Here is a 19,152-nt window from a genome sequence, read left to right as displayed (position 1 = left end):
GAGCATAACATAGAATGTGTAAGGACTGAGAAATAAAAGGTGACTTAAAACTAGTCCAGGAAATCGTAAGTCCTTCCAACGCCTAGCTAAAAGGTAAAGGTTCCCCTTGCACACATGTGCTAGTCATTCCCGACTCTAGGGGGCAGTGCTCATCTCCGTTTCAAAGCCGAAGAGCCAACGCTGTCTGAAGACATCTCCGTGGTCATATGACCGGCATGACTCAACACCAAAGGCGCACAGAAGGCTGTTATCTTCCCACCAAAGGTGGTCCCTATTTTTCTACTTGCATTTTTTACGTGCTTTTGAACTGCTAGGTTGGCAGAAACTGAGACAAGTAATGGGAGCTCACCCCATTACGCGGACTAGGGATTCGAGCTGCTGAACTGCCGACCTTTTGATCGACAAGCTCATCATCTTAGCCACTGAGCCACCGCATCCCTAACCCCTAGCTACCTGAGTGTAATATGGATGAGCCTTCAGAGGATGTAGTAGACAGTTAAGATATTTCTGGATTCCTGTTTTGCTCCAGTTTAGAAAATTGTTATTTGCTTAAAAATCTGTGGAAAGTCTTTTTGTCATTTTGTTTTGATGGTTCTACAGAGTTTCTCCTTTGCAGGAGCTTTGATGAGTATAAAATCCATGGGGAAAATACAAGAATTTGTGCTGCTGTTTTCTGTATTTGATGAAGGTAAGAGAAGAATGGGGATGAAGGAGAGAAAAGAACATTTGTACTTGTGTTTTTATTCTGTTGAATAAAGTCATCAGCAGTTAATACACCTTTCTGTAGGATTTCAGCTACGCTTGTTCCTAATGGGTTTAATTCAGGGGTGAAATCCAGCAGGTTCTGACAGTTTCTGGAGAATCGGAAGCAGAAATTTTCAGTAGTTCGGAGAACCAGCAAATACCACCTCTGGCTGGCCCCAGAGTAGGATGTGAATGGAGATTTTGCAATATCCTTCCCCTGCAGTGCGGTGGGAATGGAAATTTTGCAATATCCTTCCCCCAGGAGTGGGGAGGGAATGGAGATTTTGCAGTATCTTTCCCCTGGAGTGGGGTGGGAATGGAGATTTTGCAATATCCTTCCCCCAGAAGTGGGGAGGGAATGGGAATTTTGCAATAACCTTCCAATGGAGTGGGGTGGGAATGGAGATTTTGCAATATCCTTCCCACAGGAGTGGGGAGGGAATGGGGATTTTGCAGCATCTTTCCCCTGGAGTGGGGTGGAAATGGAGATTTTGCAGTATCTTTCCCCAGCCATGCTCACCAAGCCACACCACGTTCACCAAGCCATGCCCACAGAACCGGTAATAAAAAAAATTGGATTTCACCATTGGTTTAATTCTTCATGTCCAACCAAACATTCTAGATTGTATCTCTTGGTTAGTTGCATACTGTGCTTAGCAGATTCTAAGGAAATTCATTTTTATTTTAGTTTAAGGCTGGTTTCTACAGAAAGACAGGATGCAAATTACATGGTTTATGGCCAAACTGCAGTCAGGACTGTTTCTCTTCCAAAACAAACTCATCTGCAGCTGTAGGAAACTGGTTATAGGTTCTACTTGAAAAGGTTTAGATTCAATGACTAATTCTGATTTTCCTATAATGGGCCTGTAGGACAGAAATAGTGGATAATGGTGGGCTCTTTTCTTGGTGATTTGGAGTTCCTTGAATTAAACTCTATTACTTGCATCCTTCTCTCTCTCTCTTCAATGTCCATCAGACAAGAGCTGGTATTCTCACTCTCAAATCAGCGGAAACTCAAAGTCTCCATTGACTCAACATCAGTTTCATACCATCAATGGGTTCGTTCATTCTTCTCTGCCTGGTAAGAGTCTGGCAAAAAGGACCCCACATTTTATAAACCATATCAGCCAATACATGACACTGGAGATAGGCCATATATATGTGATAGATAGATAGATAGATAGATAGATAGATAGATAGATAGATAGAGGATAGATAGATTAGATTAGATTAGATTAGATTAGATTAGATTAGATTAGATTAGATTAGATTAGATTAGATAGATAGATAGATAGATAGATAGATAGATAGATAGATAGATAGATAGATATGGATGGATGGATGGATGGATGGTGGATGGATAGATTAGATGAATAGATAGATGATAGATAGATAGATAGATAGATAGATAGATAGATAGATAGATAGATAGATAGATCAAAATGTGGAATATTTCTATTTCTCAGAACTTGAATAATTTTTTGGTCTTTGTATGACTGATGTAAACTGCCTCCCAGAAACTAAAGGAAGACATCTCTGGGATCGCTCAAAGAATCATTTGGATCATATCACTTAATAGTAATCAGCTGAATGAACTAGAAATGAAATGAATAAATAAAATAATAAGAAAAGACAACTCTCTCAAAGTTGCTTGCCGTTCTTCATTTTTGCGACTGTCCGACTTCGTTTATCACTCTTCAACATTTATTTTTCAAATTTTGCTCTAAGTATTCACATTCATTTCCATTTCTACCAGCCCGTGCATTTTTCATTTGTAACTACATTTGCCCTAATATAATGCATTTTGCTACACGATTTCTAGGAGCATCTGCATTGATTCCCAATATAGTTATATCACTGTCGATTGTCCTTATTATTAGCAAATTGCGGGGCGTAATACTGTGAAGGGCAAGCTTTGAATGCTGATTTGAACTTAGATTCCTTCCTTGGTTTGAAAATACGAAGTTGGAAGTTTGAACTCCTGCATCTCACCCCACACGTTGCCTTGAGCATCACTTAAGCATCTCACCTACAATGTTGTTCTTTTCTTTACCTGCAGATCTGAAGCTGTGTGAGAAGAGGCCTGTTTATTGGTATGTCATTAGCCTGGGCACCAGCCCTGAAGTTCACTCCATACTTCTTGAGGGTCACAGTTTCTTGGTGAGAGAACATCGACTTGCCACTCTGGACATCTCCCCCGTCGTTTTCCTCACTGCCGAGACGACACCCAGAGCTAATGGCACATTTCGGATGTTCTGCCAGATTCCATCACATCAGCAAGGTAACTGCTTTTAGCAATTAAACAACATGATTGATGGTGTCAGAGTGGTGTGGTGGCCTAGAGGTGGAGCTCTCGCCTCACAATCAGGAGGCTGTGAGTTCGATCCTAGGTAGAGGCTGATATTTCTCTCTGTGGGCAAAATGAGAATATATTTGCTGGGGGGAAAAAACTCCTCTTTGGTGACAGGAAGGGCATCCGGCCAGTAAACACTCAGCTCCATTCAGTTGCTCAGATTCCACCCCGCAAGAGATTATGGGGTCATTAAAAGAAGATGATGATTGATGGGTGTCAGAGATACAGAGTGCGACTCTATCATTTTCTATTTAACAAAAAAAATAACATTTTAATTTTGAAATTTAAAAAAAAATGCATAACCTGAAGTGCAGGTTGACTGTCTTAGCAAGCATTAAACCTTGCTTCCAACAAAAAGGAAGTGAAACATGGCTAACATCTGGTTTACCATTGACTTTCCAGCTGGCATGGAAGCCTTAATTCAAGTGGAAGTTTGTCCAGAACTTATTCAGAAGAAGCTGAGGATGGTAGAACCATCTTCAAGTGAGGACTATTATGATGAATATGGGGAAGAGAATATGGAAAGCACGGTGATAGACTTGGATGAGTTTTCCCCAAGGATTACTGGACGTTCTCGGGCCAAAAGACTTCCTGTGACCTGGACGCATTATATCGCTGCAGAGGAAGGCGATTGGGACTATGCTCCAGTGAAGCCCAAACACCTGGACAGGTAAATCGCCTCAAGTAATTATGATGTTCAGATCAAGCTTTTCTTGCTGGGCGAACTCAGAAACAAGAAAGACTTTGATCGTACATACTCTCGAAAGGGCAACTTTAATTCTGCAGATCTACTTATACTTAGCATAATTAAGGTAGAATTAATCTTTCTCAGACTTCTGCCTTTCTTGAGTTGACTTTTTGCAACAGTCCTATTTCCTTCCCTATAACCTGGTTGGCATGTGGCGTGTGTGCATGCACAGTGGAGCTGGGCTGGGGCGATGGCTGGCATGCCCGCAGAGAGGGCCCCGCGTGCCACCTGTGGCACGCGTGCCAAAGGTTCGCCATCATGGCCTTAGCATTTCAATGATACTGTAAATAATGGATAAAAAGGCATTTGATTAACTAAGGAATTGCTAAACCATTACCAATCTAATATTTCACTTAAGTTCTAGCCCTGGCTTTCTGTTCTCCTCCGCAGCGCTTATAGCAAATCTCTGGAAAATGGCCCCCAGCGGATCGGGTCCAAGTATAAAAAAGCCATGTTTGTGGAATATGAGGATGCGACTTTTAACAAGCGGAAAGCTTCCAAAGCAGATCATTTGGGCCTCCTGGGACCAGTCCTGAAAGGAGAAGTTGGCGACGAGTTTATTGTAAGTGATGAGATGCTCTCCTCTGGGAATGTTATCGTGAGTGATAGAAAAATATTGGTTCCATGCAGACAAATCCTCTTGGCTCAGTATGGGAATCCTTTGGCCCTTGAAATATCGTAGAAACCTAGGTTTGGATGGATAGGACCTTGAAAGGAATTGTCAGATCATCCCAGACCAAGGGCTGTCCAATATTTTCTTGGAAGCCTCCAATTGATGGAACGACATCCATGATTTCAGAAGGTTGACTGTCCCAATGTTTAATAGACAGTCTTTGGTGAGCTTTCAAGGGTCCACAATCAAAACCACAGAAGGATCTTTAATGGACTCTATCAGAAATGTTCTGATAAATTGATGTTCATTTAGTTATTCTTTGGGGAGGAAAATATTTGAGGGTTATCAGCCATCTTTGACCATTGCTGACTTGGGCATTACTTTGAAATTGATTCCAAAGAATCATTTTAGGACTTCTCATTCAGACAGTATCTCAGGGATATTCATGAAAGGTGAGAGCCAAGGGAAGAAATACAGGCAGTCCTTGACTTACAAGAGTTTATTTAGTGACCTTTCAAAGTTACAACTGAAAAAAGTTATGACCATGGTCATGTGATTTACATTCAAATGCTTGGCAACTGACTCATTTTTTTTTATTTAAAAAGTTTTAAAATATTTTTACAAACAAATTTCCTCTCCCTTCCTCCCCCCACCCATTCCCTTCTCCCCAGGCCCCCCAACTTCCCAGAGCAAAATACAGGGTATAACATTTAACAAACATAAGCAAACATAAGCAAACTAACTATAAGCTCTTAACTCCCCCTCACACTTTAACTCCCCCATATATACCAAAATATAATAATATAAGAATTCACCTAAATATTTCATTCATAAGCTATTTGCAACTTTTTAGTCCTATATTTGTTTTGAATATAATCAATCCATCTTCTCCATTCCAATATGTATCTTTCGTTCGAACCTGCATTAATTAGACGCTTTACATTTTTAACAAATGAATGTTAAACCTTTTGTTAAGAAATTTTCTCAGACTTCGGAGAAATGCTATTCGAAAGTTAAAAAAAATACTTTTCCATATATTATTGGACCACAATATTCCAGAATTTTGGAATTAAATACGATTTGGAAGGTCCCAGGTCTTCATTTCTCTATTTTGGTAGATTTGATACATAATATTGTTCCACATCTGGAATGCTGCAAAGGGACTGAATGGAATATCGAACTCTCTCGTTTCAGATCGTGTTTAAGAATATGGCCAGCCGGCCATACAACATTTACCCTCACGGAATCACCAATGTCACTTCATTCCATCCTATCGGAAGTCCTCGACGTAAGACATGCCGGAAGGGGGGAATCTTTTGGGAAAAGGCTGTGGGAGGGGGTGGGGATGACTCTCATGCTGCATTCATACATAATCCGAAAGTAGGGTGAGGGAGGGAGGAGTCAAACAAGCCAAGTTGGTTCGCTGATCAGGCTGAGCTCTCAGCTTGATCTGCAAAGCTGGTCTGAAGATTGCGTTCTGTGCTAAATCAAACATCATGATAAGTTGAGCGTTTGGAGTGGTGCGGTGGCCTAGAAGCGGAGCTCTCTCCTCACAATCAGGAGGCCTGTGAGTTCAATCCTAGATAGAGGCAGATATTGCTCTCTCTGGGCACAATGAAAATGTATCTGCGAAACAAAACGCCGCATTGGTGACAGGAAGGGCATCCGGCCAGTAAAGACTCTGCTAGTTCCATTCAGTTGTCCAGACTCTACCCCGCAAGGGATTATGAGGGTCGTTAAATGAAGAAGATGATGATGATAAATTGAGCGTTTGTAGCTAATCTAAGATGCCAACATTATTTGCTTAATGTTACATCATTTATTCTGTGTCGGCTAATAGAAGGAGAAAACAGGAATGGTGCTTCTTCTGGTTCATATTTGTTGCTTCCAGTCAGAGCTGTCCCCAGTTTTCAAGACGGCTTGGTTTCTTTCAAAATTAGGAAGGTGTTTATTGGAATATCGAGCCTGAAATGCAAAGGAGGCTTGCTAACTGCAGATTAGACCAGCCTTATCTAGTTTGTGATGAGTTTTAAAGTCTACAAATCCCAGCTACAGGTAGTCCTCGACTTACAACAGTTCATTCAGTGACCGTTCAAAGTTACAACGGCACTGAAAAATGTGACTTATGACCGTTTTTCACAGTTACGACCTTTGCAGCATCCTCATGGCCACAGGACCAAGATTCAGATGCTTGGTAATTGGTTCATGTGATCCCTTTCTGTGACCTTCTGACAAGCCAAGTCGATGGGGAAGCCAGATTCACTTAACAACCATGTTAGTAACACAAGAACTGTTGTGATTCACTGAGCAACGGTGGCAAGAAAGGTCATTAAATGGAGCAGATCTCACTTAACAAATGTCTCACTTAACAACCGAAATGTTGGGCTCCCATTGTGGTCGTAAGTTGAGGACTACCTATTCTATGATTGTTGGAATATGGACAGATTTGCATTAACATTCTTTTTTTTTTCCTTTTCATCATTCCTGGGTTTTGTCTGCCCTCTTCCAATCAAACCATTTCCCCCACTTGTTCTGTCTTAAGACTATAAATCTGTCTTCCACACACTTTGCTCTCTCTCTCTCTCTCTCTCTCTCTCTCTTTCCCTCCCTCCCTTCCTCCATCTCTCTCTCTCTCTCTGTCTCTCTCCCTCCCTCCTCTCTGTCTCTGTCTCTCCCTCCCTCTGTCTCCCTCTCTCTCTCTCTCTTCCTCCCTTCCCCTCCCCCATCTCTGTCTCTTTCTGTCTCCCTCCCTCCTTCCGTCTTTGTCTCTCCCTCCCTCCCTCCATCTCCATCTCTCCCTCTCCCTCCCTTCCCCCTCTCCCCTCCCTCCATCTCTCTCTCTCTCTCTCTGTCTCTCTCCCTCTCTCCTTCCGTCTCTGTCTCTGTTTCTCCCTCCCTCCCTCTGTCTCCGTCTCTCTCTCCCCCCCCTCCCTCCCTCCTTCCGTCTCTGTCTCTCCCTCCCTCCCTCCATGTCTCTCTCTCTCTCTCTCTCCCTCTCTCTTCTTCTCTGTGTCTGTCTGTGCTTGAACTAAATTACTCTCTGGCTTTCTAAAGACCATTGCTGCCCCCTTGTGGAATTGTAGAAGGCTATGGGAGCAAATTTATTTGTTGAACTTCTATAGCTGCCTTATCCCTGATACTGTACGTGCACATACATGATGACCTAATATGAGAGTTTTTAAAGTTTTGTTTCGGCGTGATATAGCCCAGTGGCCTTTGTGAAGCCATGGGTTTAGCATCACGTGTTATCCAGGCCACCGTGCCTTAGTCGTTCAACAAACGTGGCTACAGCAAACGGGTAGGAAACTAAACCAAATGATTTGGCGGCTTGTTTCCTCCTAGATCAGAATATGAAGGTGATACCAATACGACCCAAACAGGTGTTCATGTACAGATGGAAGATAATGCCAGAGGACGGCCCGACCAGATCTGATCCTAGTTGCCTGACTCGCTACTATTACAGCTCAATCAAACCGGCTAAAGACTTAGCATCTGGACTTATTGGACCCCTCCTGATCTGTTTCAAAGAAACCATGGATCAGAGAGGAAATCAGGTTGGTTCATTGCTACATCGTGGCAGAAACAACTGTGGGTGTTATGATGGTACCACTAGGTCAGGGGTCAGCAACCCGTGGCTCCGGAGCCACATGTGGCTCTTTCATCCTTCTGCTGCAGCTCCCTGTCACCGGTGGGCTCCACAATTGATAGGGCTTTCGGTTAGGACAGGTAGAGGAAAAGGGATGCCGCGCTAGGAGGAGACTCTATGGTGGGGGCAACAGACTTCCGGTCGGCTCCAGAATTGAATGGGGAGCTTCCGGTTAGGACCTTTGTGGCTCTTTGAGGGTTTAAGGTTGCCGACCCCTGAACTAGGTTAACCACACACGATGCCTGGATGTAGTAGATTTTATATGCTTCTCTTGAGAATTGAGACTTCAGATCCCTTTGACAGCCCTCAAGGGTTAAGATCAGGGGTGAAATCCAGCAGGTTCTAACAGGTTCTGGAGAACCGGTAGCGGAAATTTTGAGTAGTTTGGAGAACCGGCAAATGCCACCTCTGGCTGGCGCCAGGAGTGAGGTGGGAATGGAGATTTTGCAGTATCCTTCCCCTGCCACACCCACCAAGCCATGCCCACAGAACCGGTAGGGAAAAAAAATTGGATTTCACCCCTGGTTAAGATGTAGACCTCGGTTCCATCCATGTGGAGTGGCTTCAAGTAAATGTGGTAGCTTTTTTCAGATCTAATTGTTTAAGCATCTTATAAACAGGGTATCTGGTGCTACATTTCCACCAGGTTTCCAAAGTGGTGTAAATGGCTAAAGCAGAGGTGTCAAACTCAAGGCCCGGGGGAGGGGGGCGGATCTGGCCCACAGGGTGCTTAGATCTGGCCCAGAGGAACCTTTACCTTTACCTTTACTTCGCTGGAAACATTTGATCCACAGCCTGGCATTATTCAAAGAGCTGAGACACCCCTCTTGTCATTTTGAAAGATAGTGGCAATCTTACAATCAGCAAATAAACTTTTGGATCGTTGGTCTTTCTAGTCCAACATCTTAATCTCTAGTTTCCCCTCTCAGATTCTGACCCATTAATCCCCTACTTTTGTGGTCCTTTCAGATGATTGCTGATGAAGCAAGATTTGTGCTGTTTTCTGTCTTTAATGAAAATTGGAGCTGGTACTTGTCAGAGAATATCCAGCGATTTTGTTCCGATGCAGCCGACGTTAATCCCCAAAACCCTGAATTCTATGCATCCAACCTCATGTACAGTGAGTAGCTCCAGTTTATTTTTTTTTAAAAATGGAGTGAAGATCAGTGAAAGAAAGATAATATGTTACATGTGCTTTTCTTACGTGTAGCTGGAGCTGTTGTGGAAGATCTAATAATGCTGCTCCAAGTTGGATGCCAAATTTCCTTATACTCATAAATTGAAAATAGGCTGTTGTTGATTTTTTTTTTCTTCTTCCATGGGACAGGTTATTTAAGACAGTGTAACTTATTTATTTATTTATTTATTTTATTTATTGGTTCAATTTATATGCCGCCCTTCTCCGGAGACTCAGGGCAGCTTACAATGCATTAAGCAATAGCCTTCATACTTTTGTATATAACTGCTTAGTAGGGCTTTTGCCCACCCCCCAAGCGGTGTTCTTTTTTATACAAAGTCAGCTTATTGCCCCCACAATCCGGGTCCTCATTTTACCTACCTCGGAAGGATGGAAGGCTGAGTCAACCTTGAGCCTGGTGAGAGATGCTGAATTAAAGAGTTTTCCATCTGATCTGGTCCGGAGGTAAATACCCTCTGTTGCAGTTCCAAAAGCATGTTTCAGCATGACAGCAAAAAAGATCCCGAATAAAGTTGGCGTGAGGACACAGCCCTGCTTCACTCCACTTCGAATATCAAAGGAATCTTTTTAGTCACACTAGATGCTGTTTCCAGAGCACGATACCATAGTCTCTTGAGACTGAAGGATGCCAATGATGCTGGATTCAACAGAGTTTCCAATTTCATTAGTTGGGAGATTCTAATATTCCTAAACTAAATACCATTTTCATGAGATATGAAAAGTTGGCATACCCCTTTTATTTACACGACTGTGAATTCCTTTCATTCACGTTCAGCAAGGCTTGGCAAACAGTCTTTCAGAGGAATATTTATCAACACAGACCTTATCTCGCTTGGAAAGCTGCCAGATAACTATTATCCAAATGCGGGGCAAGGCAAAACTTGGCACAGAGTCTCTTAGAGTCATGAACAGAACTTTCCATTCTTGAAACGAACGAACGAACGAACGAGTTGTTTCCTGCAAAAGCCCACTCCCCGTTCGCTCCTCTTTTGTTTCCTGTGGGAGGGGATAATCACCTCCAAGGTGTGTCTTTACTCCCAAGTCAACCCTGCTTTCTTAGTTGTTCTTGTCTTCTGGCAGCTCTGCACATGCGCATACTGGGAACAGGCTCCAGCTGTTCCTCTGCCTCACTGCTGTTTAGCTGCCTCTCTGCCTCCAACGCAGAGTCCTCGTCTGAGCTTTTCCCCAGCCCCCAGGATTGGCACATGTTCCTCCCCAACCTCCTCACTGTCCAACACTACTGCAAGCTCCGCTGGCTGCCGGCGGGCCACAACACTTTGATGATGTGGTTTTTCCACATATCTTGGATCAATTCCCCAAAGGCAATGGCCCCCAACCTTTTGGGTGCCAGGGACTGGTTCCATGGAGAGAGTTTTTTTCTGGGGACCGGAGGGGGCATGGTTTCACATGCTGCCTGAATCTCCAGATGGGGCTTCACTTGTTTGCACAGGCTGGTTTCTGGCATGCCGTGACCCAGGGCTGGTCCAGAGACCGGGAGGTCGGGAACCCCTGCCCTAGAGTGCTAACAGAGTATTGAAATTCTTTGTGCTTCATAATTATTTTTTCCTCACTCTTCTTCCAGGTATCAATGGGTATGTCTTCGATAATCTACAAATGAAACTCTGCCAGAACCAAGTGGTATATTGGTATGTCCTGAATGTGGGTGCCCAGAGTGAGATCGTCTCTGTCTTCTTCTCGGGAAACACTTTTAAGCACAACACTGTCTCTGAAGAGGTCCTGGCAATCTACCCCTTCTCTGGAGAGACGGTTATCATGTCCATGGACAATCCAGGTTAGGTTGACATCCGTTGTTCTTTGAAGCAAGTTGATGCCTTCAGGGGTTGATGAACTAGAATTCCCACCTTTCCTAATCATTGATAATAGGACAGATGTTGCTGCAAATTGGAATCCAACAGATGTCCTTTTGATGGTCAGAATAGCAATAGCACCTAGACTTATATACAGCTTCACAGTGCTTTTACAGCCCTCTCTGAGCAGTTTACAGTCAACCTATTGCCCCCAACAATCTGGGTCCTCATTTTACTGACCTCGGAAGGATGGAAGACTGAGTCAACCTTGAGCCTGTCAGGATCGAACTTGCTGGCAGTGGGCAGAATTATCCTGCAATACTGCATTCTAACCACTGGGAAGGAAGGAAGGAAGGAAGGAAGGAAGGAAGGAAGGAAGGAAGGGCAGTATCTATAGCACCTAGACTTATATATTGCTTTACAGTGCTTTTACAGCCCTCTCTAAGCAGTTTACACAGTCAGCCTATTGCCCCCAATCTTGGTCCTCATTTTACAGACCTCGGAAGGATGGAAGGCTGAGTTAACCTTGAGCTGGTCAGGATCGGACTGCTGGCAGTGGGCAGAATTATCCTGCACTGCATTCTAACCACTGGGAGGGAGGGAGGGAGGGAGGGAGGGAGGGAGGGAGGAAGGAAGGGCAGTAGCTGTAGCACCTAGACTAGGTGCTATAGCTCTATAGGGCTGTATAAACACCTAGTGCTTTTACAGCCCTCTCTAAGCAGTTTACAGAGTCAGCCTATTGCCCCCAACAATCTGGGTCCTCATTTTACCCATCTCAGAAGGATGGAAGGCTGAGTCAACCTTGAGCCTGGTGAGATTCGAACTGGCAAATTGCAGGCAGCCGGCAGTCAGCAGAAGTAGCCTGCAGTACTGCACTCTAACCACTGCACCCCCGTGGCTCTTATGAATGAAAATAGTTGGAAAACATACAAGACTTATACACGAATAACATGATTAAGTCCCTTCATCCAAATCCCAGATATAAAAGTGGACACAATTAAAAAAAACTCACCAGGAAAGAAAGTAATCCAACTTTAAGATATTTCCTAAAATCCAACAGTTAAGAGTTATAGCTAGCAGAAATTGCAACCGATGCTGAGTCATACAAAACAAGGAGATCTTTCAGGCTGATATTAGAATTGGGGGAAAAAATGGGAGTAACTGAAAATGTTATTAATGAGAAAATGATGGACATTTCAATTCAGTCTTATCTAGGAAAAAGACGAGCTATCTTGCATTCAATGACAAAGAGGTTCAAATAGTTCTCAGAATCGCTTCAGTGAACTCACTTGACCTATTCCATTTTCACAATGCTCTTACCTTCTTGACAATAGAAAGATTGACCAATGAGATTCATTACGAATCTTTATTTCTTACGTTGCTAGAAGCTTGACAGGTGTGTTCCTGTTGTGGCCCGTCGGCTGCCAGCAGAGCTAGCACCAGAATCAGATGAGGAGGAGATGGAGGGAGGACCTGGGCAGCTTCGGAGATTTTGGAAGGCTCTGATAAGGAAACAGCACTGGCGACAGAAACAGAGCCTGGGCCTTCCATCCTCCCCCAGGTGGAGAGTCAGCTGTCTTCACGGCCTGAGCTGAGTGAGGGGGAGGAACAGATGGGGCCCATCCCAGATGCATGTATGTGCAGAGAGGAGAGGAGACGCGAGGAGAGGAGAGGAGAGGCGAGGAGAGGAGAGGAGGGGAGAGGAGAGGAGAGGAGAGGAGAGCAAAGGAAAGCAATAAGCCGGCTCTCAGGGAAAAGCAGACATAGATGCTAGCCAGTCCTTCCCTTGCTGGGAAATAAATTTTAGGGGTTTGGGAGTGGCCGGTTGTCACAGATAACCGTTTGTTTTCCAGTGTACAACAATCAAGTCAGATTCCTTTGCCAGAACCAGGTTTCTCAGGACTAATTGCTCTGTATTTGAATAACAGGGAATGAATTTGCCTCAGTCAGTGTGAACAGGGACTGTTTCCACTTGGCTTAATCATTGCAAAAAAAAATTATCTTGAGTCCTCATGTGAACAGACTGTTCGTGCTCTGTTTCATAAGGGGACAAGACTTTCATTTGTGACTACCATATTTTTCAGAGTATAAGACGCACCCTCTTTCCATCCTAAAAGAGGGTGAAAATTTGGATGTGTCTTATACACTGAATGTAGCCACGCCCACCCACCGCCCCCACCCCTTGGCCTCTACCTCCCAGCAATTTGCCTCCTTGCAGCAAACAGCAAACAGTCCGTTTCAGCTTCAGCACAGCCTGATTAGCACAAGCAGCTGATTGTCGGTTAGATCAGCCTCCCTATCATCAGCTGTTTCAGGCTGCAGGGATTGCCATTGCCTATTGCTGTGCGCCCCATTGGCTGCAAGGAGGCAAATTGCTGGGAAGCAGAGGCAGATTTTTTTTTATTGTGCTAATCAGACTGTGCTGAAAATGAAACTGAAACAGGATGTTTGCTGCAAGGAGGCAAATTGCTGGGAGGCAGAGGCAGAGGCAGATATTTTTTTGTCTTGTTTTCCTCCCCAAAAATGGTAGGTGCATTTTACAGTCCAGAGCGTCTTATATTCTGAAAAATACAGTAATTATTTTTGCTGTTGTCAATCCAACGTGAATAAAGACTGTTCATGTCCTGTTTTAAGAAACAGGACTGTTTTACTCATGAGTAAGTGGTTTCTCATTGCTTGCGAAGGCTGGGTCAGAACAGCTCCTGTTTGAGACTGAAGGGCATTCTTGGTTTCTGACCGGCATGTCAAAGGTCACAGCTTAAACCTTTTATTCAGTTACAACAATTTGGTAATAACCTTTGAAGGTTTCTTCATGGTTTCTAGCTAGGTCATATTAATTCTGAAGTCCCAGATTATGCACCTCTGATATAATGTGTATGTTATTTAAATCTTCCTCTCAGTTTATTTCTTGGTTCTATTTTTCCTTTTCTCTGAGACAGGCAAATGGATGCTGGGATGCTTGAATCCTAATTTTCGAAAACAAGGAATGAGAGCTAAGTTAAGTATTTTTGTATGTCACCAAGAAGAGTATGTTGGCAAGGACTATGAAGAGTACTACAATGAAGGCATTCCATCGGATTATATCGGTGAAGCCAATAACCCCCAGCCAAGAGGTTTCTCCAAGACAAGTAGACATCTCCAACTATGCCCAAATGCTACCTCACATTCAGAAGATGAAAGGCTGAAGTGCCTTGAGCAATCCAGACATCTTCTCAAAGAAAACCATCCCAGGAACTCCACTGACCCAGTCATCTCTCCAGGGGAACCCTTACCTGTAGATGAACCCTTGTTTGAGGTCTTGCCCAGGGATGCTTTCCCCATAGAAGAACAATCACCTCTACGGAAGCAAAGTTTTGAAGAGTTTTCTCCTTCAGAAAACTCACCACTCACCCAGGAAATATCACATCACAGTAACCTTTCGTTAGCAAGTTCATCCAATCTAGATAGAAAAGCTCTTGATGTAGGAATTCACAGGCCAAGCGATGGTGCTGGAAACTCTACATTTGTAAGTGAACTTCTTTCCCTTGGTAACAATGATATTCCTACGGTGCCCCACAATGAAGCAATCAATGCAGAACCTCTGAGGAAGACTCCTTGGGATAATGAGAGGGAGAAGGTTATGGAACTGAAGATAAATCCAACTGGTGGATTGCCAAATCTTTTGAACAGACAAAACCCCTTGTTTCCAAAGAGAGTGGAGGCAATGGGTTCAGATAAATGGACTGATATTATGGACAGATCCCTCTATGTTAATGATATTGAAAATGATAATGATAGATTCTTTATAAACCTCTCTTCTACTAATACTGGAAAAGATAGCGTGCCTCTCCCAGGAGATTTTCAAGAAACAAACCAAGACAAGCTTCTCTCAGGAAAAAAAACTTTGCCCAGATTCAATGCTGCACCCAGTGTCACAAATTCCCATGGAGATCTGAACGTATCCGTGGAGCAAAAGGTTACACAAAGTAGATCGATTTTAAGGATTCCCCAAGTTAATTTATCTGGGGAAGGGGATATTTTACACCTAGAAGGAACCTCTCCATCGCAGCTAGCTGGCCTGGAGAAGAATGTAAGTTCTAACCCAGAAGAGAGTCAGTCAAAACTAAACCAAGAGAGCCCAGAAACAACGACACGTACGACAAAGTCAACGGCCTGTCAACAGCATTCCCATGGTTGCAGGAGACACTTGAGAAAGAGGTCTGAGAAATCATGGGAAGTCCCGTTGGATGAAGTAGGCGCTAGAGCAGATATCAAAGCCAAAACTTCTAGCGAGATTGATGTCAGAGTTCAGCCATTGCTCAACTTCCTTAGGACAAGCAATAAGACTGTGTCTTCCATAACAGGACCTTCCTTAACAGGTAGAGCTAAAGGAGATTATCCGATAACAGATGACGGCAGAACCACAGTTTCGTATTATTCTCTCCGCAACATCATCCAATATAATCTAAGCTCATCCCCAGCGATGAAGAATGTAATCAATACCACTGTGGTTCCTCATCATTTTAGAACAGAGACAAGCGACCATAATATGGAAACAAAGCAAGGGCTGACTTCAAATGCTTTTGCAGAAGGAAATATTTCAGAAGTCAACGTTCTTTCTCCAAAAAACACAGAACTAGCAGACACCTCTGGCCCATTTAGCTCTCCCAAAGATGCACCAATAATGAGACAAGCTGGCCCAGAAACTTTTTTGCAGTTGAACTTAAGGAAGTCTAGTGGAGATGAAAAACAAACATTAAGAAATGAATCTTTGAAGGCTATCATTAAAAGAGAGAAGGTGAACATCTCACTACAACAAACTCCATCAGCAAATGATATGCTCTCTCAAGTCTTTCCAGTATCCAACCAGAATATTCAAGGGCAGCTGTTGAAGGACATCAATAGCTCAAAAGAAATGAATGGGTTTAATGATGAACAAAGTGAGATTCCTAGCTCAAGAGATGAAACAGCAGTATTCAAAGGGAAGGAAGAAGTGGGAATCCCACTCAGCAAGGATTCAGGGGCTGAGTTTCATGTGAAGGTCTCCAGAACCTCCTTAGATGTCAAACGACCAGCAGGAGAAAACTTCTCAAGGCCTGTGAAAGAGAAATCTGACTATGATGAATATAGCAATACAGAGGAGACCAAGGAGGACTTCGATATCTATGAAGATGAACAGGATCCACGTATGTTCGCTGGGAAAATCCGACAATATTACATTGCTGCGGTTGAGGTGACATGGGATTATGGTGGATCTATTCCCTCCCCATATCTGAGAGACAAGTAAGTTTTTTTCCATCCCTTTGCCGAAATTGCTCAGATCATTCAGTGGGTTCTGTGACTAAATGGGATTTGAATCCTGTTTTTATTTGTAATTTAAAGTCAACATTAATATTATTTAAATAACAGAATATCAGAGTCGGAAGGGACCTTGGAGGTCTTCTAATCCAATCTCCTGCTCAAGGAGCAGACCTTAGAACATTTCAGACAAGTGACTGTCCAGTCTCTTCTTAAAAACCTCCAATGATGGAGCACCCACAACTTTTGAAGGCGAGCCATTTCACTGGTTAATTGTTCTCACTGTCAGGAAATTTCTCCTTAGTTCTAGGTTGCTTCTCCCCTTGATTAGTTTCCACCCATTGCTTCTCTTCCTGCCTTCTGGTGCTTCAGAAAATAGGTTGACCCCCTCTTCTTTGTGGCAGCCCCTCAAATATGGGAAGACTGCTTCTCAAACCTTTAGTTCACATGAGTATAAAAATGATTGTTAAGGTTTGGATCAACTTACATAGACAGACAAATATACGCCCTAACAGAATAATAGAATCGGAAGGGTCTCTGTAGGTTTCTATTCCAACTTCCTGCTCAGGCAGAAAATCCTATAACATTTCAGACAAATGGCTGTCCAATCTCGTCTTAAAAACCTCGAGTGTTGGAGCAGCCACAATTTCCAGAGGCAAGTTGTTCCAGTGATCAATTATTCTCACTGTCAGTGATATGTTTTTGATATATCAGTATTGCCACTTGATTGTAGAAAGAGGACAAAAAGTTCAGAGATAACAGTTATGACTGAAATCATGGGTAGTAAACTATTCGTTTTGTGTTCTTTGTAACAGCCGCCATTTTGTAAACGGAAATATCTACCAAAGATTTGAGAAAAGACAGTTTGTTTGCTCAATGCTAGCCAAGAGCTGTAATCAACCGAGTAGCATAACTAAAAGGTACTACCAGAAAGCATAAGAACTAACTGCAGATGAGTTGGGTGGAACAAGACTAACAAGAGAAACGATGAAGAAATATTACAGATTACATACAATTTTAGCTCATCTAGGTACCGTGTTTTCCCCAAAATAAGATCGAGTCTTATATTAATCTTTCATCCAAAAGATGCATTATGGCTTATTTTCTGGTTAGGTCTTATTTTAGGGAAAATACAGTACTAAATGCCTCCGTCTGTTGACGATCTTAACTGGGGCTTATTTTGGGGGTAGGGCTTATATTGCTTAATGTCTTGTAAGACGCCCTGAGTCTCCGGAGAAGATTTTTTTAAAAAAATATTACGAGCATTCTGAAAAATCATGCTAGGCCTTATTTTCCAGTGGGGTCTTATTTTCGGGGAAACGGGGTACAAATACAAAGGTTTCGTTTCATCACAGCAATTGCTTATGTTCTATACACAGTGATCCTAGGACCAGCTGGAGAAAGCTCTCTAGAAGTTACAAGAAAGTTGTTTTCCAAGAATATTTTGACAGCACTTTTACCCGACAGATTGTCCGTGGAGAGCTAGATGAACATTTGGGTATTCTGGGACCATTCATCCGTGGACAGGTTGAAGATACAATTGTGGTGAGATATAGATCTGTGGGTGGAAAATATTAGAGGGTCAAATCTCCATAATTAAACAGAACTTTTCTTTAAGAAAAGGAATATTTTGTCATTTAAATCCCTCTTCTATATTTGCCACATTGATGTCTTCTGTCCTACCTTCTTTGCAATCTCCAAGTCAGCCATCTGAGACCATCAAGGTGAAAAATTATTTATTTATTTATTTATTAGTTCAATTTATATGCCGCCCTCCTCTGAAGACTCAGGGCGGCTTACAATGCACTTATAGCAATAGCCTTCATTCTTTTGTATATACCTGCTTATTAGGGCTTTTGGGCCCCCCATAAGTGGTGTTTCTACAAAGTCAGCTTATTGCCCCCACAATCCGGGTCCTCAATTTACCTACCTCGGAAGGATGGAAGGCTGAGTCGACCTTGAGCCTGGTGAGATTCGAACTCGCACTAATTGCAGGCAGCTGGCAGCTAAGTGCTACATAACAGCACTTAGTCCACTGCATCACCAAGGCTCCTTAAAATTAGTTCTAAAATGAAAACATTGGATAACCATCTGACAACCTCATGATGAGTTGCGGGATAAAAAATGGCTCTAGTTTAGAATTTAGAATAACAGAGTTGGAAGGTACCTTGGAGGTCTTCTAGTCCAACCCCCTGCTTAGGCAGGAAACCCTACACCACTTCAGACAAATGCTTATCCAATCTCTTCTTAAAAACTTCCAGTGTTGGATCATTTACAACTTCTGGAGGATAGTTGTTCCACTGATTAATTGTTCTAACTGTCAGGAAATTTCTCCTTAGTTCTAAGTTGCTTCTCTCCTTGAGTAGTTTCCACCCATTGCTTCATGTCCTGCCTTCAGGTGCTTTGGAGAATAGCTTGACTCCCTCTTCTTTGGGGCAGCCCCTGAGATATTGCAACACTGCTATCATGTCTCCCCTAGTCCTTCTTTTCATTAAACTAGACATACCCAGTTCCTGCAACCGTTCTTCATATGTTTTAGCCTCCAGTCCCTTAATCATCTTTGTTGCTCTTCTCTGCACTCTTTCTAGAGTGTCAACATCTTTTTTACATCGTGGCAACCAAAACTGAATGCAGCATTCCAAGTGTGGCCTTATCAAGGCATTATAAAGTGGTATTCACACTTCACGTGATCTTGATTCTATTCCTCTGTTTACGCAGCCTAGAACTGTGTGGGCATTTTTGGCAGCTGCTGCACACAGCTGACT

General features: G+C 43.0%; 1 protein-coding gene across 1 annotated transcript in view; it reads left to right on the top strand.

The window, feature by feature from the left end:
* F8 (coagulation factor VIII) overlaps positions 1-19,152 on the top strand; it is a 53,617-nt gene that overhangs the window by 10,719 nt on the left and 23,746 nt on the right. Inside the window, exons 5-15 of the mRNA XM_070951818.1 lie at positions 617-688; positions 1,721-1,825; positions 2,804-3,025; positions 3,500-3,767; positions 4,236-4,407; positions 5,653-5,746; positions 7,801-8,012; positions 9,074-9,224; positions 10,885-11,094; positions 14,050-16,372; positions 17,767-17,932. Coding sequence (XP_070807919.1) covers positions 617-688; positions 1,721-1,825; positions 2,804-3,025; positions 3,500-3,767; positions 4,236-4,407; positions 5,653-5,746; positions 7,801-8,012; positions 9,074-9,224; positions 10,885-11,094; positions 14,050-16,372; positions 17,767-17,932 — 3,995 coding nt within the window. The remainder of the gene's footprint in view (positions 1-616; positions 689-1,720; positions 1,826-2,803; positions 3,026-3,499; positions 3,768-4,235; positions 4,408-5,652; positions 5,747-7,800; positions 8,013-9,073; positions 9,225-10,884; positions 11,095-14,049; positions 16,373-17,766; positions 17,933-19,152) is intronic.

This window comes from Pituophis catenifer, unplaced genomic scaffold (genome assembly GCF_029215685.1).
Source record: "Pituophis catenifer annectens isolate HBS135680 unplaced genomic scaffold, rPitCat1.0.hap2 SCAF_11, whole genome shotgun sequence".
Classification (NCBI taxonomy): domain Eukaryota; kingdom Metazoa; phylum Chordata; class Lepidosauria; order Squamata; family Colubridae; genus Pituophis; species Pituophis catenifer.
Note: the sequence above shows the minus strand (reverse complement) of the source record. Positions and strands in the feature narration are given on the sequence as shown.